This window comes from Aquarana catesbeiana, linkage group LG02 (assembly GCF_042186555.1).
Source record: "Aquarana catesbeiana isolate 2022-GZ linkage group LG02, ASM4218655v1, whole genome shotgun sequence".
NCBI classification, from domain to species: Eukaryota; Metazoa; Chordata; class Amphibia; order Anura; family Ranidae; genus Aquarana; species Aquarana catesbeiana.
Window position 1 is genome coordinate 198,004,448 of NC_133325.1, and position 18,658 is coordinate 198,023,105.

General features: G+C 46.1%; 1 protein-coding gene across 1 annotated transcript in view; it reads right to left on the minus strand.

Moving 5' to 3' along the window:
- Window positions 1-18,658, minus strand: part of GTF2F2 (general transcription factor IIF subunit 2) — a 458,542-nt gene that overhangs the window by 393,890 nt on the left and 45,994 nt on the right. The window contains exon 4 of the mRNA XM_073614164.1: window positions 10,495-10,645. Coding sequence (XP_073470265.1) covers window positions 10,495-10,645 — 151 coding nt within the window. The remainder of the gene's footprint in view (window positions 1-10,494; window positions 10,646-18,658) is intronic.

The window sequence follows — 18,658 nt, forward strand, 5'->3', positions numbered from 1 at the left end:
AGGCACTCCCGTGCACATGGCAAACATGGCTGGCCGCCCCCCCCCCCCCCCCCCCGCCTATATAGGAATAGGCCCCTGCATCCTCTAGTGGCTGGAGGAGAAACGGCAGCCCATACTCCTAATAAGTACACAGAGCACATTTTTAAACAGCACACTGTCCTAGGGGCTACTGAGAAGAACAGACATTCAGATCTCTTTTTTTTCTTTTTTAAAGAGAAACTGCAAAAAAATGCAGACTTACCATCCCTGCTGCAGGACTCTGAGCATGACAGGAGTCCCATCTTCACCCATCATGGCGGGCTTTGTCATAAGACCTTCAGGGGCTGGGTCCCCCTTAATGTGGAATCCACTCCCCTGGACCTGTATAGCACCCTGCAGGAAAGCACCTTTGTCAGAACAAACACTGCACAGGGTTCCATTACACCGTGTCCAGTGCCGTAAGGCTGCAATACAGGCAAACCTTGATGAATCTTCTCTCCTTCCCATGAGGCTCAGATACCATGCATTTTTGGCTGACAGCTTTTTCGAATGGATCCAATTGAAGTCCTCAATTCTCAGACCTCCAAGAGCACATGTATCACATCAGTGACCATTTCCACCTTACAGACACTGGCGAAAAAACTGAGGTCCTTCCTGTGTAGGGGGGGTTATATAGGGAAGGACTTCCTGTTTGACTATCTGCCAGTGTCCATCCACCAGTAGGTGGCGTATAACCCGTATAGTCATTATTATGGTTGCTCTGTGTCCCGTGATGTACAATAAAGAAAGACCATTTTAAATAAGCATTGGCCCAGGGAATTACAGAGGACTTGGATTGAATCTAGCTGCAGCTATTTATGAGTTTTTGGTACCAAGGTATTTTAATGTGAGTGCACAATTTATATTTTAATAAAGAGTTTTATTTGAGTTTACTACACAGTGGAGTTTTATTACTAAAGCAGATTGGTTTATCTATGCAGAAGTGAGCCTGGTTTTGCACGCTCCAGCTTTAGTAAATAAACTCCTATGAGACTTGGCTTGTTTCTGTATCTTTTTACCTTAAGAGCTGAGTCTGGTAGGAAGCTGGAAATAACCTTTTCCTCTGGTATATTAAATCCCACAAGCACTTATGGCCACTCACTGAATAGAGAGTCATGAACTTCTGGTAAGCAGTATGTGTTTATTGCGCTTGGTCTCCAATGGATGCATTTGGAAACCATGGAGTTGTAATATTGCATCTACACAGCGTTATTCACATAGTATCTGTGTTCGGCATGAGAATACACACTTGCCAGACTTTTTATTACACCAAGATTATTATTCTTATTTGTCCTTATCTTTTGAGTGGGTATTTTGTGTATTTTATTTAAGTTCATTAGTAATCAGCACTGCACTATTTGGGTTTATATTTTGTGAACTTTTTTGTATCAAAAACTTTGTGCTAGCTGTTTGTTTTCAGGAATATACAGTCCGAGTCTCGATTTTTTCTATGTTTTGCATCAATTTCAAAAATTACTTTTTTTTCCTTCAAATTATGCATTTTCTCAGTTTAAACATATTATGTTTTCTATGTTCTATTGTGCCTAAAATATAGGTTTATAAGATTTGCAAATTATTGCATTTTGTTTTTAATGTAGATTTTTAGACAGGGTTCCAACTTTTTTGGAATTGGGGTTGTATCCTTTTAAAGAAAAAATAAAATAAAACATACGGTAATTATGAAAGTGACAGCAGCAGCAGCACATCTCAAAAAAGTAGGGACAGGACAAAAAAGCAGGCATAGTAAGTGGTGCTAAGAAGAAAGAGCTGGAAGAACATTTTGCACCGAATTAGACCCCTTTCACACTGGGGCGGTGGGTGCGTCGGCGGTAAAGCGCCGCTATTTTTATCAGCGATTTACCGTCAATTTCGCGGCGCTATTCGGCCGCTAGCGGGGTGCTTTTACCCCCCCGCTAGCAGCCAAGAAAGGGTTAAGACCACCGCAAAGCGCTGCTGCAGCAGCGCTATGCCGGCGGTTTACCCGAGCTGCCCCATTGATTTCAATGTATACACCGCTCCAAAGATGCTGCTAGCAGGACTTTTTTTAGCGTCCTGCCAGCGCACCGCTCCAGTGTGCAAGCCCTCGGGGCTTGCACACTGGAGAGACAGCAGTGGCGCTTTGCAGGCGCTATTTTTAGCGCTGTAGCGCCTGCAAAGTGTCCCAGTGTGAAAGGGGTCTTAGGTTAACTGGCAACAGGTCAGTAACATGATTGGGTGTAAAAAGAGCATCACAGAGAGCCAGAGGGGGAGATTTACTAAAACTGGAGCACTAGAATTTGGTGCAGCTGTGCATGGTAGCCAATTAGCTGCTAACTTCAGCTTATTCAGTTAGGCTTTGACGATAAAACCTGGAAGCTGATTGGTTTCAGTGCAGAGATGAACTAGATTTTGCACTCTACAGTTTTTTTAAATCTTCCCCCAGTGGGTCTCAGAATTATGGGCAAGAGGTTCACCAATCTGTGAAAAGCTGGGTCTAAAAATTGTCCTACAATTTCAGAATAATGTTCCTCAACGTAAAATTTGCGAAGACTTTAAATGTATCATAATTTAACCACTTAAGGACTAGCCTCGTTTTGGATTTTAGGTGTTTACATGTTTAAAACAGGTTTTTCTGCTAGAAAATTACTTAGAACCCCCAAACATTATATATGGTTTTTCTTCTAACACCCTAGAGAATACAATGGCGGTCATTGCAATACTTTTTTTTGCACCGTATTTGCGCAGCGGTCTTATAAGCGCACTTTTTTTGGAAAAAATTCACTTTTTTGAATAAAAAAATAAAACAGTAAAGTTATCCCAATTTTTTTTTATATTGTGAAATATAATGTTACGCCAAGTAAATTGATACCCAACATGTCATGCTTGAAAATTGCGCCCGCTCGTGGAATGGCGTCAAACTTTTACCCTCAAAAATCTCCATAGGCGACGTTTAAAAAATTCTACAGGTTGCATATTTTGCGCTACAGAGGAGGTCTAGGGCTAGAATTATTGCTCTCGCTCTACCGGTCGCTGTGATACCTCACATGTGTGGTTTGACCACCGTTTTCATATGCTGGCGCTACTCGCGTATGCGTTTGCTTCTGCGCGCGAGCTCGTCGGGACAGGGGGGTTTTAAAAATTTTTTTTTTTATTTTTATTATTTATTTTAAAATATTTTATTTATTTTTACACTGTTTAAAAAAAAAAATTGTGTCACTTTTATTCCTATTACAAGGAATGTAAACATCCCTTGTAATAGAAAAAAGCATGGCAGGACCTCTTAAATATGAGATCTGGGGTCAAAAAGACCTCAGATCTCATATTTACACTAAAATGCAATAAAAAAAAAAAAAAAAAAAAAAAGTCATTTAGAAAAATGACATTTGAAAAAATATGCCTTTAAGAGGCGTGGACGGAAGTGACGTATTGACGTCGCTTCCACCCAGCAGTATCATGGAGACGAGTGAGCGCCATCTTGGCCTCACTTGTCTCCAGACACACCAGGCAGAAGGACGCGATCGCCTCCGCCGCTACCGACGGCTCCGGTAAGCGGCGGAGGGTACCGGATCGCGGCGGGAGGGGGGGGGGCCCCTCTCCCGCCACCGATAAAAGTGATCTCGCGGCGAATCCGCCGCAGGGACCACTTTTATCTGAAAGCCGGCCGCCGCACGAAAACGGGGATACCGGGGTTATGGCAGCTAGCTGCTGCCATAACAACGATATCCCCGTTCAAACTTAGGACGTATATAGTCGTGCGGCGGTCGGGAAGTGGTTAAAGTACAGAATATAATCTGTAATCTCTGTGCACAAGGAACAAGGCCATAATGCAATATTGGATGCCCTTAGAAGGCACAAAATAAAAAATTGTCATGATTCTATGATGGATATCACTGCACTGGGTCTGGAATACTTCCAAAGATCAATGTCTGAACAGTTTCCCGTGCCATTCAAAAATGCGAGGTAAAGCTCTATCATGCAAAAAAGTTGTCAAATCTGAACACGATCCAAAAACGCTGTTATCTTCTCTGGGCCAAAATTCACTAGAAATGATCTGTTGTAAAGTAGAAAACTGTTCTGTGGGCAGACAAATCAAAAATGTGACATTCTTTTTGGCAACCATGGGCACCGCGTCCTCCCAACGAATAAATTTAAAGAAAAGAGCGAAGCCACGGCATGTCTACACCCCAGATGATGTCTTCTCAGACGAAACGCATGAGGACAGATACCATTGTGTTAACCTTCAGTCTTTTACAAAACGCTTTTTATCTGCTCAAATGTTAGTGTTCCTCAAATTCTAATATTCCTTGTTATGCAGATTTCCACTACATGGAACTTTTGTTTCATTTATGGTTGCATCCTGTGAGCATATGAAAAGGATTTGATCCACTTATCTCTGAGTTTCCCTTCTTTGCTGTGAGTTTTCTGAGGGACAGCGTGATCATCCTCCTTTGCCAACTTACGCAGACGTGGATGTCCCCGTTTATTGGTGTGTTGTCACCACAAGTTTTGATGACTCATTGGGCTTACGCCTGGTTGAGTCCATTAGCTCTGGTAAGCCTCTCTTACATTGGTGGTGTCTTCTCCCATTATCTTCTCCTCCCCTGTCCACCTATTGATGTCTGAAAGTTGATAGTCATTCACCTGGATTAACAACATATCCCAGTTTTTCATCCGTGGATTATATTTACTTATATACTATCACAGTGTGGACTTTATTCAATATATTCATTTGTGTTTTTGCATGTACATCATTTAGTATGTTCAATATCTTAATTTTTCTGTAACACATACAGTCCTGTTCAATATAACTGTTTTCTTTTAGTGCTGCACATATATTTGTTTCTCTTCACTTACTATTGTCATTTACTGTGCTGGCGGCTGCCTTATATTTGGGTGACAGCGCGGTATTATTTACTTTTTCATAAAGAAAAGAGCGATCTTCCAGTGTGTTATCAGCGCTCAGTTCAAAAGCCTGCATCTTTGATGGCATGGGGGTGAATTAGTGCATATGGAATGGGCAGCTTTTCCATCTGGAAAGGCACCATCAATGCTGAACGATATCCAAGTTTTAGAACAGCATATGCTCAGGCAAGAATGGAAAAATATTCCTCTCCCAAACCTGGTCTCCTCAGTTTCCAGACATTTACAGAGCGTTGTTAAAGAAAGAGGGGATGCTACACTGTTGCTGCCATCAATTTCAAAATTATCTTTTTTCTTTTTGGCACACACTTAGTTAAAACATTTGATATGTTTTCGATTTTCTTTTGTGAATAAAATATGGGTTTATGAGATTTACAAATCATTGCATTCTAATTTTATATAGATTTACACTGCATCCTAAGATTTGTGGAATTGGGGTTATAGTAAAGTTTTGGGTTTAATACTGTCTTAAGTAGATCAGGGCTTGATCTATTTTAGTGAGATAGTGTCAGTGTTGGGGTCAGTGTAGGTGTCATTGTTGGCGCCAGTGTCAGCTACTGTTAATGTCAGCATAAAGCAGCCTATACAGTGATCATTTTTTCATTCAACCAGCAGGTTAAATTAAAAAAAAAAAAAAAAAAAAAGACTCCCTTTTTCGCTGTGGTTTTGTATTCTGACAATAGGGAGCCTGCTAGAAAATAAATGACTTAGAACCCCAGACATTATATATTTATTTAACCACTTCAGCCCCGGACCATTATGTTGCATAAGGACCAGAGGACTTTTTCCAATTTGGCACTGCGTCGCTTTAACTGCTAATTGCGCGGTCATGCAATGCTGTACCCAAACGAAATTTGCGTCCTTTTCTTCCCACAAATAGAGCTTTCTTTTGATGGTATTTGATCACCTCTGCCGTTTTTATTTTTTGCGCTATAAACGGAAAAAGACCGAAAATTTTGAAAAAAAAATTATATTTTCTACTTTTTGTTATAAAAAAAAATCCAATAAACTCAATTTTAGTCATACATTTAGGCCAAAATGTATTCGGCCACTTGTCTTTAGTAAAAAAAAAACGTCAATAAGCGTATATTTATTGGTTTGCGCAAAAGTTATAGCGTCTACAAACTAGGGTACATTTTCTGGAATTTACACAGCTTTTAGTTTATGACTGCCTATGTCATTTCTTGAGGTGCTAAAATGGCAGGGCGGTACAAAACCCCCCAAATTACCCCATTTTGGAAAGTAGACACCCCAAGGAAATTGCTGAGAGGCATGTTGAGCCCATTGAATATTAATTTTTTTTGGCCCAAGTGATTGAATAATGACAAAAAAAAATAAAAAAATTACAAAAAGTTGTCACTAAATGATATATTGCTCACACAGGCCATGGGCATATGTGGAATTGCACCCCAAAATATACTCAGCTGCTTCTCCTGAGTACGGGGATACCACATGTGTGGGACTTTTTGGGAGCCTAGCCGCGTACGGGGCCCTGAAAACCAATCATCGCCTTCAGGATTTCTAAAGGGGGGAAAATTTTTGATTTTACTCCTCACTACCTATCACAGTTTTGAAGGCCATAAAATGCCCAGATGGCACAAAACCCCCCCAAATGACCCCATTTTGGAAAGTAGACACCCCAAGCTATTTGCTTTGAGGCATGTTGAGTCCATGGAATATTTTATATTTTGATACAAGTTGCGGGAAAGTGACAATTTTTTTTTTTTTTTTTTGCACAAAGTTGTCACTAAATGATATATTGCTCACACAGGCCATGGGTATATGTGGAATTGCACCCCAAAATACGTTTAGCTGCTTCTCCTGAGTATGGGGATACCACATTTGTGGGACTTTTTGGGAGCCTAGCCACGTACGGGGCCCCGAAAACCAATCACCGCCTTCAGGATTTCTAAGGGTGTAAATTTTTGATTTCACTCTTCACTGCTTATCACAGTTTCGGAGGCCATGGAATGCCCAGATGGCACAACCCGCCCCCCCCAAATGACCCCATTTTGGAAAGTAGACACCCCAAGCTATTTGCTGAGAGGCATGGTGAGTATTTTGCAGCTCTCATTTGTTTTTGAAAATGAAGAAAGACAAGAAAAAAATGTTTCTTTTCTTTTTTCAATTTTCAAAACTTTGTGACAAAAAGTGGGGTCTGCAAAATATTTTTTATTATTTTATATTTTTTTTTGTGTTTTTTTTTTTTTTTTTTACACGGTTTTTGTAACTGTAACTTTTATAACGGTAACCGGTTCCAGGTTCGGGTCTCTCAAAATGCGATGGCATCTTGGGAGACCCTGTGAAAGTGTGTCCTAGTCTGTGCAATGCTGTACCCTACGCTAATATTCAACTAGTGAATGGTAGTGTTCAAAACATTCACCAATGCAAAGACCAGGATTGTCAGGACAGGAGGGACAATAATAGCGGGTGTCACGCCTATATCCGCGCTTGCTGCAGACACAACATCTTTTTTGGGGGGTTCGTTGGGTAGGGGTACTCGGGAGGACATAAAGAAAATGCCTCTCATGCAGCCGACTGCATTTGGTTGGGGATGTGAATGGGGGAAGTACGGGTGCTGCAGAAGTGGTGGGTTCCCAATAAGGATTGGCGAATGCAGCAGGAAGGGCATTATGGGCACGACGAGCCTGTGTTTGTCTTCTTCTTGGTGGCAGCAGGACACTACTTGTGCTTGCCACCTCACCAGCTTGAACTGCACTTATGGGACTTACCACATCACCAAGTGTTACTGCAGTGCTGGTTTAACTACGACCGGGGTGTACTAGGCCGCTGGCGCTTGCCAGTTCACCAAAACGCTACCAAAAAAACTGTTAGCGATCGCAGGGATCAGGCCTGACTCTGCGAACGCTGCAGTTATGCGTTTAGTGTTTTGCAAGTGACAGTGATCGATCGATACTGCACTTGGGTGGGCTGGGCTGGGCCGGGCGGACGGGAAAAACGCAGGTGCTAGCAAGTATCTGGGCTGATCCCGCTAACACTGCATTTTTGGGAACCCTAAACTGCTGGGGACGCTAGTATAGATCTGATCAGATCAGATATTGATCCGTTCAGATACTATACCACTAAGGGAGGTGTACGGTGCGTGCGTGGGTGTTAGCGCTACTGGCGCTAACCTGACGCTGCTTGGGGCTGGTGCTTACCAGTTCACCAAAATGCTACAAAAAAAACTGTTAGCGATCGCAGGGATCAGGCCTGACTCTGCGAACGCTGCAGTTATGCGTTTAGTGTTTTGTAAGTGACAGTGATCGATCGATACTGCACTTGGGTGGGCTAGGCAGGCGCGGAGGGGCAAAACGCAGGTGCTAGCAGGTATCTGGGCTGATCCCGCTAAAACTGCGTTTTTGGGAACCCTAAACTGCTGGGGACGCTAGTATAGATCTGATCGGATCAGATATTGATCCGTTCAGATACTATACCACTAAGGGAGGCGTATGCTGCGTGCGTGGGTGTTAGCGGTACTGGCGCTAATCTGACGCTGCCTGGGGTGGCGCATATCACCGCCGGGCGATCAGGGGGCTAAACCTTTATTCGTTAATAAACGGCGGGTGCCCTGACACTATAAAAAATAAATGAACTAACCAGCATCACCCGTAACGGTTATACGGTGATCAGTGGTGAAAGGGTTAACTAGGGGGCAATCAAGGGGTTAAAACATTTATTAGATAGTATATGGGGGTCCCTGTCGCTATAAAACGCTGACGACGAACCTAAATATTTACTTCCCTAACTAGCGTCACCAGCGACACTAATACAGCGATCAGAAAAATGATCGCTTAGCGACACTGGTGATGGGGGGTGATCAAGGGGTTAAAACTTTATTAGGGGGGGTTAGGGGGGTACCCTAGACCTAAAAGGGGGCTAATACTAACTGCCCTACCACTTCTGTCACACACTGACACCATGCAGTAATCAGAAAAAAAAAAAACTGCTTGGTGTCAGTGTGACCGGGGGGGGGGGGTGATTGGGGGGCGATCGGGGGGGGGGGGGGGGGGAATCGGGGGTGTAAAGTGTGCCTGTTCTACTGTGTGTGTGTTTGTGCACATACTCAGATGTCTTCTCTCCTCGCCGCCGGAACGGAAACTGCAGAGCCGAGGAGAGATGACATCACATCCTCTGCCTCTGTGTACTACACAGAGGCAGGGGAAGATCCTCATTGGCTGGGAGCGATCGCGAGGGGGGGGGCCACGATCGGATGGCCTCTCCCTCATCTCTGATTGCTGCCAGACCAAGGGCGACGGCCTCAGGCACCGGGGGGGTCCGATGGACCCCCCGCCTGCGGGAAGGCAATCACGTACCAGGTATTACAGGTGTTATTACAAGGAAAATAGACATCCCTTGTGATAGTATGAGGCAATAACAGGTCCTCTTTACTGAGAAATCTGAGGTCTATTAGACCCCAGATGTTTCCTATGCTCTTAAAAGCTTTGGATCATACCAGGATTGGTATGATTCAATGCTTTTTACAAACAACTAAAGGTTTGTTCACAACAGGCAAAGCTGGAAGTGACGAAACGCCCATCGCTTCCGATTTCTTGGACCATAGAACTGATTAGGGCCGTTCCGGTCCCCGATCAGCTGATGAAACGCCAATTGCAAACTCGGGTTCCCCAGTGGGATGGGAGAGCTCACTTAGAAAAGAAATCCAACGGCTATTTTGCCGCTAGAATTGCTTTTACAAGAAATAGCTCCAGGCATCAACCTGATATAACCACTCAAAATCTTTTAAACTGGGTTATTGTTTGCCCTTCCCCTATAATATCTCTGCCAGCTTGCGCTGATTCCTCAACCCATCTATGTCAGTTTAAAAGCTGGTTCATTTCCTTCCTTGGCACACTTGACAAAAGGAGGTCAGTCCTCCGAAATGTTGTGCCTGCCCACATCCCGATGTCGACTGCAATACTAGAGTGAGAAGAAGGCTGTCAGATGCCAACAGTGTTTCTCGGTTTTGGTGGGTCGGGCTCCCCACTGCTCGGCTTTGTGTTTCAGCGGTCTGTGTCTCCTCACAGTGTATGGAATTACCCTTCTATTCTGGAAGCTGCTGGTTCTATGCCCTGATGTAAGTGAGGAAATTCTGTTTACAAATAAACTTATTACACTTTACTAAGGCCCCTTTCACACAATTGGGTACCTCATTGACCTCTATGGGGACACGGATTTCAGCAGACATGTGTCCGCTGACATCCGCCTGGCATCCGATCCGTCAAAATTCGCTGAAAACAGATGTATGGTTATACACTCGCAATACGTCCAGCAGTCCAAACTGATCCGCCCCGTGTGAAAGAGGCCTAATTCAGGACTATGGTTACTCTGCTTCCCTTACTAGTATTTTCTTGACTTTACAAGCGGACTAAGACAACTTTAACTAGAAAGGCACAAATAATTAGCTGTTGTAGCCCTTTTTTAATTATGAGACCATTGTTCTACTTTACCATTCCACGCTTAAGAAGTTATAACAATGCCTCCTGGCAAAGGACAAGGCCAAGAAAAAAAACCAACAACATTTTGGTATAGGAATACATAATCTAGTAATAAAGAAAATGGAATTTGTAATGTTACCTGTTAAGCTCTCAGTAAATACTGTTAGTGTCTGCCCTCCCACGCTCTGTAACTGAAAAGGATGCTCCCTTGGTGCAGTAACAAAGGATGGGGCTGGTTTGCCTCCTATATCCTGAATGCTGGCAAGCTCTTCATTCAGAGTAAAAGACACCTGCAATACCACAAAAATCAAATCAACAAAAAATATTTGTATTTCACACAGTCATTTTAATCTTTAAAAACTTGAAACTTCTAGCTCAAGTATAAAAAAAAAAATAAATTATATAATATATAGACACATACACACACATATATTATATACAATTGTGCTCATAAGTTTACAAACCCTGGCAGAATTTATGATTTCTTGGCCATTTTTCAGAGAATATGAGTGATAACACAAAAACTTTTCTTTTGCTCATGGTTAGTGTTTGGCTGAAGTCATTATCAATTAACTGTGTTTACTCTTTTTAAATCAGAATCACAAACACAAACTACCCAAATGACCCTGATCAAAGGCTTTACATACCCTGGTGATTTTGGACTGATAACATGCACACAAGCTGATACAAAAACCATGCACACCTGTGATCAGTTTGCTTGTAATTAAATGTGTGTGTGTGTGTGTGTGTGTGTGTGTGTACAAAAGGTCAATGAGTTTCTGGACTCCTGACAGACCCTTGCATCTTTCATCCAGTGCTGCACTGACTATTCTGAGTCATTGGGAAAGCAAAAGAATTGTCAAAGGATCTGCAGGAAAAGGTAGTTGAACTGTATAAAACAGGAAAAGGGATATAAAAAGAAATCCAAGGAATTGAGAATGCCAATTAGCGGCGTTCAAACTCTAATCAAAAAGTGGAAAATTAGGGGTTCTGTTGAAACCAAACTACAGTTAGGTAGACCAACTAAAATTTCAGCCACAACTGCCAGGAAAATTGTTCAGGATGCAATAAAAAAAAAAAAAACCCCAAATAACTTCAGATGAAACACAGGACTCTCTGAAAAAATCTGGTGTGGCTGTTTCAAGATGCACAATAAGGAGGCACTTGAAGAAAGATGGGCTGCATGGTCGAGCCGCCAGAAGAAAGCCATGACTACACAAATGCCACAAAGTATCCCGCTTACAATATTCGAAACAGCACAGAGACAAGCTTCAAACCTTCTGGCACAAAGTCATTTGGAGTGATGAGACCGAAATTGAGCTTCTTGGCCACAATTATAAACACTACATTTGGAGAGGAATCAACAAGGCCTATGATAAAAGGTACACCATTCCGAATGTGAAACACGGAGGTGGATCGCTGATGTTTTGGGGATGTGTGAGGTACAAAGGCACAGGAATCAAAGTTATCAAAAAATACTGGAAGAACATTTGCATTCATCAGCCAGGAAGCTGTACGTAGAACGTACCTGGACGTTCCAACATGACAATGATCCAAAACACAAGGCCAAGTCGACCTGTCATTGGCTTCAGCAGAATAAAGTGAAGGTTCTGGAGTGGCCATCTCAGTCTCCTGACCTCAATATCATTGAGCCACTTTGGTGCAATCTCAAAAGTGCAGTTCATGCAAGACAGCCCAAGAATTTACAGGAACTGGAGGCTTTTTGCCAAGAGCAATGGGCAGCTTTACCATCTGAGAAGATAAAGAGCCTCATCCACAAATACCACAAAAGACTTCAAGCTGTCATTGATGTTAAAGGGGGCAATACACGGTATTAAGAACTGGGGTATGTAAACTTTTGATGGTCATTTGGGTAGTTTCTGTTGCCATTTTTTTTTTAAATCATAAGGAGTAAACACAGTTCAATGATAATAAATGGCTTCAGCCAAACACTAACCATGAGTGAAAGAAAAGTTTTTGTGTTATTCAAATTCTCTGAAAAATGGCCATTCTGCCAGAGTAAACTTATGAGCACAAATGTGTGTGTATATTATACACACACACACACACACACACACACACACACACACACACACACACAAGTTAGTACACCCCTAAGTGAAAATGTCCAAATTGGGCCCAATTAGCCATTTTCCCTCCCCGATGTCATGTGACTCGTTAGTGTTACAAGGTCTCAGGTGTGAATGGGGAACAGATGTGTTAAATTTGGTGTTATCGCTCTCACTCTCTCATACTGGTCACTGGAAGATAACATGGCACCTTAAAGAACTCTGAGGATCTGAAAAAATAGGATTTTTTACTTACCGTAAAATCCATTTCTCTGAATTCATTCACAGACAAAGCCTTCATAACCATAGGGTTATATCGCCTGTATTAGGAGTAGGACTAGGCAGAACACAAAAGCAAACGAGCACCTGGCTACGCCCATGGGCAGTCCTTAGTCAGTATATATCCCTCTCCCTGCACTAGGTATTCAGTTTAGTAGCAAGCAGTAACAGAAGTATCAAAAGTATCAAAGTATCAAAAGAACTCCATAGAGGGATGAGTGCTGTGTCTGTCAATGAACGCAGAGAAAATCCTATTTTCTCATTCGTTCATTGACAGAAACAGCCTTCATAATGATAGGGACGTCCCAAAGCAGTGCCAACATGAGGGGTGGGAAAACGAAAAATCCCAAGGCTAATACAAGAACCAACCAGGTAACAGGAATTTCACCCAGGACACGCTGGAACCCAACCTGACCAATACCCCTTCAAGAGGGAATATACCCTCTAACCAGCGGCCTGCAAAAAAAACGTGCGGCCAAAAGAGGCATCCGCAGATGTCAACCCGTTCACTTCGTAGACTTGTGAACATGTACACTGACGACCAGTGGTCGCCTTGAAAACCTGCACAACAAACACCTGATGACCGAGGCCCAAAAAGCACTAAGTGCGCGAGAAGAAAGCGCTGTAACAGGAAAGGAGGCACCCGATCCTTGACCGAATAGCCCTCCATCCAGATAAGGGTCACAGAAAAAAACACCCCTTTCTTGGCCCGTCCGCCAATACCCCTTCAGGGCAGATAAGGCAAATTCCTCGGAAAGTGCTAACCAGGGACACCAGCCAAGCAACACAATGTCCTTTTTCAAGTGGACATCAAGGGACGGAAACCTGTAAAAAAAGGGCAAATCACCACCTTAACCTGGATAAGGTGAATGACAAGATAACGCCCCCCTTTTTGACACCCTGTGAGCAGAGGAGATAGCCACCAAAAGACAACCCTCCGAGCCAGAGTAAGTATTGGAATCTCCCGAATATCTCGAAGGAAAGATAGAGAGGCTTCTGGAGAACAGAATTTACCAAGTTCGGATCCCACGGTGGTAGAAGAACTGCACTGGTGGAAAGAGACGCCTAACCCCTGGAATAAAATGGTACGCACCAGGACATGCGAGACCAGGAGACGCTGAAGAAGACCACCCAGGCCCCCCATCAGCAGTGTTGGAAACTGCAGCACCTGGCTCATCACAGCCAGGCAGTTAAAAACCAACGACTCTAAAAACAGGAAGGTCCGTGATACAGTAGGTCCTTCCTAAGAGCCAAGAAAAACGGCGACCAGGCGCACCTAGTCGGCGTACCCAGACCACCGGGACCCAACCGAATGACCAGAATCACCGCAACCGTGATCCTGCCAAAAAGACACAGCCAAGGCTGGAGAGAAGAAAAAGCATAAAGCAAACGTGGGTCACTAGAGCCGCCAGAAGCTCCCGTGACCTTGCCAGAAACCTTGGTACCGCCCTGTTGAGCCAGGACACCAAACAGATCCACCTCAGGCGTGCCCCAGCAGAGACAAACATGATTAAACACCCCAGTGGTCCCCCATCTGAGGTATCAGTCTTACAGTATTCCACTCCTGATAATCGTATGCCAGAAAAAGCCATAATGAGATGCTCTGCCCACCGGAGGATACTGCCAACAGCCTATCTTGGCCCACCCTGGCGAAGGACATAAGCCACCGCCGTTGCCTTGCCCAACTAGATCTGTACCGGGAGCCACCGAAGTCGATCCTTTCATGATCCAGAACTAGTCTGTTTGCATGAAGTTCCAAGATATTACTCGGTAGTCCGAATTTCACCAACGTCCAACAACCCCGAGTAGAGCTCAGTCCTAGGACCTCTCCCCACCCAGACAGACTGGCATTGGTGATCACCCTGTTCAATACAAGTGGAGAAAGGATTTACCCCACCAAAGAACCGGAGAGCGAAGCCACCAGACTAGGGAAAATCTGTTTTCCTGACTCAGCCGAATCCGATTGTCCAGAGACCCTGGGTGTTTGTCCCATTGTGCCAGGATCTCCCCTAAGGGAGCTTGTATGGCACTATGCAAATGGAATCGCCTCGAAAAAATAGATAACATTGGACCCAACACTCGCATGCAGATCCGCAGGAGGAGCCCACCCGCCGAACAGTAAATGAAAAAAAAACGCAGCACGCAACTTCCGGAGTATTGTCCGGGAGAAGCAACACTCTGGCCAGAGCTGAAACCCGGGTCAGGCTCCGATAATCCAATGATCTGGCAGGGCCAAGCAGACATCCAATAATATAGACTCCGACTGAAATCAGTCAAGGTCTGTATAAGAATTACGGTGCTCCTCGGAGTAGTCGAGGAGTCAGAGAAGAAGATCGTCCAGGCAGCCCAGGATCTCAAACCCCCACTGACATAACCATGCCAGATCCAGGGTCAACACCTTGTGAACACCCGAGGAGCGGTGGACAGACCCAAAAGGGGCAACACCACACACTCATAATGCTACGCACCCACAGCAAAACAGAGGAAGTGCTGGAGATGGGCACACAACAGAATGCATAAGTAGCAATCGTGATGTCAATAGAAGTGAGAAAGTCCCCATGACGAAGGAGTGCCACCGCTGTGCGGACGGACTCTATCCTGAACTGCTGTACCCACATAAGGCATGTACCGTGCCCTCCATCCTGTAGACTGAACAGGTTTGAATAAAACCCCTGAAACCGGTCTTAGCATGGGAACATCACACCCTACAGCAACAGGGCTTGCACAGCCCACCGTGGAGAACAGCCAGCAGTCTGGCAACAAACGCCCTTGGAAGCAAAAACTTCCTTGGAGGAACACAGCTGGAAAACTATCTAGTAACCGAACCCGATCAAGACGCGACATGCTACCATTCAGGGTCACCCCCCCCAAAATACATGTCTCAGCACCACTGAGGAAACAGAGAGCTCAGCAACCAGGGTAACTGTGACCTAGCGGTCAACTGTAGCACCAGGACCAACAGGTCCGCCAATGCAGCAAAGACAGGGGGACTCTGCTCCCCCTCCAGGTATGTCTGCTGGCCTTTAGAAATCAGAGAATCCTCTATTGGAACCATGGTTTCCTTGAGCAGCCTAGAGATAGGAGGGTCCACTACTGATGGAACAGTCCACTACCAAAGGAGGGACTCCCCAAAGGGGTACCTTACAGCAAGTGGTCTTGGAAACACCAAAGACACTTTGGATACTCCCATTCCTCATGGACAAATGTGTCCGAATAAAAAGGAGAAGGGAACGCGTTCACAGCACAAAGCCGCAGCCACCGCTGCACCCTCTGAAAAAGGTTCCCGCAGATAAAATAAGTGCAAAAACCAGCGCCCCTCGACCGAGGCCCCACACAGGAAGACAAACCGAAGCCCCTCCACAGAACCGGGGCCCCTCACAGGGGTCACAACGGTGGTCCCTCACAGGGACATATACCCTCACAGGGGGCAAAACCCATGGCCCCACATAGGGGGCAAAAACAGGAGCCCCTCACAGGGGACACAAACCGTGGCCCCTCACAGGGGACACAAACCGTGGCCCCTCACAAAGGGCACAAACCGTGGCCCCTCACAGGGGGCACAACCGTGGCCCCTCACAGGGGGCACAACCGTGGCCCCTCACAGGGGGCACAACCGTGGCCCCTCACAGGGGGCACAACCGTGGCCCCTCACAGGGGGCACAACCGTGGCCCCTCACAGGGGGCACAACCGTGGCCCTTCACAGGGGGCACAACCGTGGCCCTTCACAGGATACACAAACTGTGGCCCCTCACAGCGGACACAAACCATGGCCCCTCACAGCGGACACAAACCATGGCCCCTCACAGGGAGCACACACCTCACTTAGGGGGCACAGACCGGAGCCCCTCGCAGGGGGCACAGACCGGAGCCCCTCGCAGGGGGCACAGACCGCCGTAGCGCGACCCCTCAGGCAAGGGGGGCTGCCACGAGGCCTAGCAGGCCGCTGCCTAAATTTCTGGCTGCCCGCCACGAGCAAGCAGCCCTCGCGGGAACCGTGGTAAGGCACAAAAGCCACGGGCTAAATTATCAGACGCCCGCGGCAGGCCGCATAAGCCACGGGCTAATTTTCGGATGCCCGTGGGTAGGCTGCAAAAGGCGCAAGTTATATTTTTAGATACCCGTCGTAGGCCGCAAGAGCCACGGCTAAATTTTTGCCCGCCCGTGGCAGGCCACAAAAGCCGCGGGTTAAATGTTCAGACGCCCTGGATGGACCCACCTTCCCTAGGCCAGAAGCCTGGGCCTCACCCGGGGCGGGGGGGAATGGAGGAGAACCTCAGAGAGACCGAACCCCCCGGGCCCCCAGCTACCCCCTCTACCAGGACGCCTCCACTTAGGCCAGGTAGGTGCCACACACACACACACACACCCTGCGCCCAGCAACCGGCAGCACCCACGGGGAGGGAAAAAGAAGAGGGGGAGAATGGGAGAGCATGATTCCCCAAATCGCCCCCCCCAGGGAGTGCCCAGCTGCTCCACCGTGCCTGGACCAGTGGAGCCCATACACCTCCTGCAGGGATTGCTGGTCACACTCCACAGACAGATCCATCTCCTGCCTAGACGGAGTGGCTGTCAGCCATGGCGACACTGTGATCCAGACAGCAGTAGCCCGCTCATATGTGTCCCTGCTCATATGTGTCCCCGCCGGCCGCCCCAGTCCAGAATGGGGCCTGTCGCAGCCGACCCAGCACGGAGCTAAGGTCTGCGCGTGCTCGATGGCCAGGCTGGGGAGACCTACCAGGATCTATATTATCCAGCCTGTCACCCAGCCCAGCTGTTGATTGCAGATCACAGGAAAAAAGAGAAATAAAAGAAATAAACAAAATTCAAAGAACCGCAGGTCCCAGCAGGGAGCCAGGTCCTTACCCCTGACTAGGCAGAAAAAAAACTGAATACCTAGAGCAGGGAGGGGGTTATATACTGACTAAAGACGGCCCATGGATGTAGCCAGGTGCTCGTTTGCTTTTGTGTTCTGCCTAGTCCTACTCCTACTAGAGGCAATATAACCCTATCGTTATGAAGGCTGTGTCTGTCAATGAACGAATGAGAAAAAGAAATGTTGCTCTACATAAAGATTGCCAAGACCCTGAAACTGAGCTGCAGCACGGTGGCCAAGACCATACAGCGGTTAACAGGACAACAGGACAGGTTTCACTAAGAACAGGTCTTGCCATGGTTGATCAAAGAAGTTGAGTGCACGTGCTCAGCGTCATAGCCAGAGGTTGTCCTTGGGAAATAGACGCACGAGTGCTGCTAGCATTGCTGCAGAGGTTAAAGGGGTGTGGAGTCAGCCTGTTAGTGCTCAGACCATACGCCGCTTAGTGCATCAAATTGGTCTGCATGGCTGTCATCCCAGAAGGAAGCCTCTTCTAAAGATGATGCACAAGAAAGCCCACAAACCGTTTGCTGAAGACAAGCAGACGAAGGACAAGGATTACTGGAACCATGTCCTGTGGTCTGATGAGACCAAGATAAACGTATTTGGTTCAAATGGCGTCAAGCGTGTGTGGCGGCAACCAGGTGAGACGTACAAAGACAAGTGTGTCTTGCCTACAGTCAAGCATGGCTGTGGAAGTGTCATGCTCTGGGGCTGCCTGAGTGCTACAGTTCATTGAGGGAACCATGAATGCCAAAATGTACGGAGACATACTGAAGCAGAGCATTATCCCATCCCTTCGGAGACTGGGCCACAGGGCAGTATTACAACCCCAAACACACCTCCAAGACGACCACTGCCTTGCTAAAGAAGCTGGGGGTAAAGGTGATGGACTGGCCAAGCAGGTCTCCAGACCTAAACCCTATTGAGCATCTGTGGGGCATCCGCAAACGCAAGGTGGAGAAGCGAAAGGTCTCCAACATCCACCAGCTCCGTGATGTCCTCATGGAGGAGTGGAAGAGGACTCCAGTGGCAACCTGTGAAGCTCTGGTGAACTCCATGCCCAAGAGGGTTAAGGACG